Source organism: Arachis ipaensis, chromosome B09, assembly GCF_000816755.2.
Source record: "Arachis ipaensis cultivar K30076 chromosome B09, Araip1.1, whole genome shotgun sequence".
In the NCBI taxonomy this organism is placed as follows: Eukaryota; Viridiplantae; Streptophyta; class Magnoliopsida; order Fabales; family Fabaceae; genus Arachis; species Arachis ipaensis.
In genome coordinates this window covers 362,116-365,488 of record NC_029793.2, presented here as the reverse complement: position 1 = coordinate 365,488, position 3,373 = coordinate 362,116, and the positions used below count along the sequence as shown (strand labels likewise).

At 32.5% G+C, this 3,373-nt stretch overlaps 1 protein-coding gene and 1 long non-coding RNA gene across 3 annotated transcripts in view; both read left to right on the top strand.

The window, feature by feature from the left end:
- LOC107617368 (signal recognition particle 54 kDa protein 2) overlaps nt 1-2,151 on the top strand; it is a 3,612-nt gene extending 1,461 nt beyond the window's left edge. Inside the window, exons 4-10 of one of the 2 annotated variants that reach the window (XM_021112130.1) lie at nt 149-299; nt 382-530; nt 852-952; nt 1,106-1,263; nt 1,368-1,482; nt 1,584-1,790; nt 1,827-2,151. In XM_021112130.1, coding sequence (XP_020967789.1) covers nt 149-299; nt 382-530; nt 852-952; nt 1,106-1,263; nt 1,368-1,482; nt 1,584-1,790; nt 1,827-1,909 — 964 coding nt within the window. In that variant the 3' untranslated portion in view covers nt 1,910-2,151. Of the gene's footprint in view, nt 1-148; nt 300-381; nt 531-851; nt 953-1,105; nt 1,264-1,367; nt 1,483-1,583 lie in introns of both variants that reach the window. The other variant, XM_016319125.2, reaches the window with a different exon arrangement.
- The window catches only part of LOC110267015, a 12,722-nt gene extending 9,795 nt beyond the window's left edge, over nt 1-2,927 (top strand). Inside the window, exons 2-3 of the long non-coding RNA XR_002354297.1 lie at nt 2,527-2,531; nt 2,815-2,927. This is a non-coding gene — a long non-coding RNA (uncharacterized LOC110267015). The remainder of the gene's footprint in view (nt 1-2,526; nt 2,532-2,814) is intronic.

The window sequence follows — 3,373 nt, the reverse complement described above, 5'->3', positions numbered from 1 at the left end:
CCTTCCTTTTTTTTTTCTTTTCTGGCATCACATTCAATCTTTATAACATATAATTCCTTAATATCATCTATCTTTGGCTGCTATTGTATGAGTTGCATATGATCTCAATGTGCAAGTAACTATTGGGTTGTGCCCCATGACTGTACAGTTACATGGAGTCAGATCCTGTGAAAATTGCTGTGGATGGTGTAGAAAGATTCAAAAAAGAAAACTGTGATCTCATAATCGTTGATACCAGTGGACGGCACAAACAAGAAGCTGCTCTTTTTGAAGAAATGCGTCAAGTTTCAGAAGCAACGGTATTATCTATATAAGCTGTGTGCGCTGATATTAGCTACTGCATTCCAATAAATAATAATGCCTTTTCTTTGCATTGTTCAGAAACCAGATCTTGTCATATTTGTTATGGATAGCAGTATTGGTCAGGCTGCTTTTGATCAGGCTCAAGCGTTTAAGCAGAGTGTTGCAGTTGGAGCTGTAATTGTTACTAAAATGGATGGCCATGCAAAGGGTGGTGGTGCTCTTAGTGCGTAAGTGTTAACTACTTGACTAGAACAAATTTATCATCATTAATATCACCTTTTACTAGTGTGAAACTGCAGACCAATGAATTTAGCAGTTCATTATGAACCACGTTTCAAAGAGTTGACAATATTTTCAACTGAATATGAACCGCATTTCAATTCTACATTATATAATATTATATTTTGCATGATTGCATGATCTCAAAAGATCAGTTATATGCCTCTGAAATGGATGTGTGTGTATATTTTGTGTACAAGTTTAAATATAATGCATCGTTTATTATATGGTTTGCACACCTAACTTAGTCACTAATTCTATATGTTCAGTGTTGCGGCAACAAAGAGTCCTGTCATATTCATTGGAACGGGAGAACACATGGATGAGTTTGAAGTTTTTGATGTTAAACCTTTTGTAAGCCGACTGTTAGGTATGTGCTCTTGGGCTGTCATCGTTGGCTCATGAATTCTCTGTCGTGCCCCATAATTTTCCATTTTATTTCCCCTCATCCTGTTAGTTATTTATTTGTCAATTATATTTCTCATCCAGCATTCTTGCTTAATCTTTTGGACTTTTGTACTAGGCATGGGTGATTGGTCTGGGTTTATGGACAAAATTCATGAAGTCGTTCCTATGGATCAACAGCCAGAACTTCTTCAAAAGCTGTCCGAAGGAAACTTCACCTTGAGGATTATGTATGAGCAGTTTCAAAACATACTTAAAATGGGCCCTATCAGCCAGGTTATTAGCTCCATATGAAGTATGATTGAATTTATTTTTGCTTTGGTTCCTGTGTGATTATTGCTGCTGTCTTTATTGACTTATTTCTTGGTTGGTTTATGTAGGTGTTTTCCATGCTTCCAGGATTTAGCGCTGAATTAATGCCAAAAGGCCGTGAGAAAGAAAGCCAGGCAAAAATTAAGCGGTACATGACAATGATGGACTCAATGACAAATGAAGGCAAGCAATATCAATTGGTGGTTGCAAATATAAACTGTGTACTGGATTCGGTTTGTTATATTTTTCACATGCTAACCTAACCCTTTAGTACTATGTTTCAGAGTTGGACAGTTCAAACCCAAAGATCATGAATGAATCTCGGATAATGCGAATTGCTCGGGGCTCTGGTCGTCAAGTAAGGGAAGTAATGGAGATGTTGGAAGAATACAAGCGTCTTGCGAAAATCTGGAGCAAAATGAAAGGGCTTAAATTCCCAAAGAAGGGTGACATGAGTGCCCTATCTCGAAATATGAATGCCCAACAAATGGGCAAAGTCCTCCCTCCTCAGATGCTGCAGCAAATAGGTGGCATGGGCGGGCTACAGAGCTTGATGAAGCAGATGGGATCTGCAAAAGACATGATGGGAATGTTTGGTGGTGGCAATTAGTTTAATGAACCTGGCCTTATGATCTGAGGATCGTTTCTGACCATAACTAACGATGCATTAGAACTGGACTCGGTCCGGTTATGCACCTCACGTTGATTTTGGTTAGTTGTGCTGTCATTTTACGCAGAAGCCCCAATGGGCGCGCGAGTTCATATTTGTAACATCAAAAATCACTTGTCCTTTCTGTGTATATTTATTTAGTTTTCAGATAGCAGCTAAAGCCATACATTTATGAATAATCATAATTTTCAAAATCGAGTGAAATCGAAAGCGGTACTGCCTTTTGGATTTGGTTTTTTCTTGTTTGTAACAGATTTTTTTTTCCATTAAGTTATATATTATTGGTTTAAAATGACACAATGAGCATATTATTTTAGTGTTTAAAATTTCAAATTGATATTATGTTCTGGTTTAAAATCCTGGATAATTTTGTAGTTGTAGCCTTGTAGGTTTAAAACCTCCTTGTGTCTCTTTAGGATTTAAATTCTTAAATGGGTAAAGTGCTTTAATGAGTGCTATTATTTTGATAAATTTTTTTTTTAATTTTTTAGCGTGTTTGACAAAATTTTACAAAGAAAAGTAAAAGTATTAAAAAAATAAAAAATTTTTTTTTTGAGAAGTTGTAATTTATATTTTTTTTGAAATATTTTTTTTTAAAAAAAAATGTTTTTTATGTAATAAATAAATAAAAAGTATTTTTATATCGTTATACCTAAACATAATTGATAAATAAAAAGATTTTTTTGTATGAGATATCTAAATATAAAATTACTTTTGCTTTTTCATAAGATCTTTTAAAAAAAAATAACTCGAAAAAAGATCTTTTCTTAGAAGCTCACCCAAACAAGCTCAAAGTATATTTTTTGTCTCTGAAGTTTGACAAAAGTTTCAAAAATATCACTCAGTTTTATTTTGTTTAAATATACTCCGGACGACTAATTTTTCAAAAAGTTGAAGACCAATTTAACAACCATTTCATAAGAACTACTCTCAACACAAGCAAATCAATCATAATTTTTATGCATTATTGTTAGATTGGGCTTAAATTTTTTGAAAATTTAGTTGTCGAGGGTATATTTGATACAAATCGAAAACTTTTGGAACAAAGTTGAAATAAAATAAAACTTAGGAATATTTTTAAAACTTTTGCCAACCTTAAAATAAAAAAAAAAAAAACATACCTTACCCTTTACAAATTTATATACTTTGAAGAGTTTAAATAATTTTTCTAATGGTAGTCGACTAGTGGGGTTGAAGACCCCATAAAATGAGTAATTTTATTGGATATGAAACACTAAATAATAAATACGTCATAAGAGTTCAAAATTTATATAAGCATTTTAATATTTAAAACTCCAAATTTATATATTATTAAGGCATAAAATATTTATTAATTGTAATTAGAATTTAAAATTCCCGTAAAATAAACATATTCTTTTAAAATTTAATATCCTAAATAACACT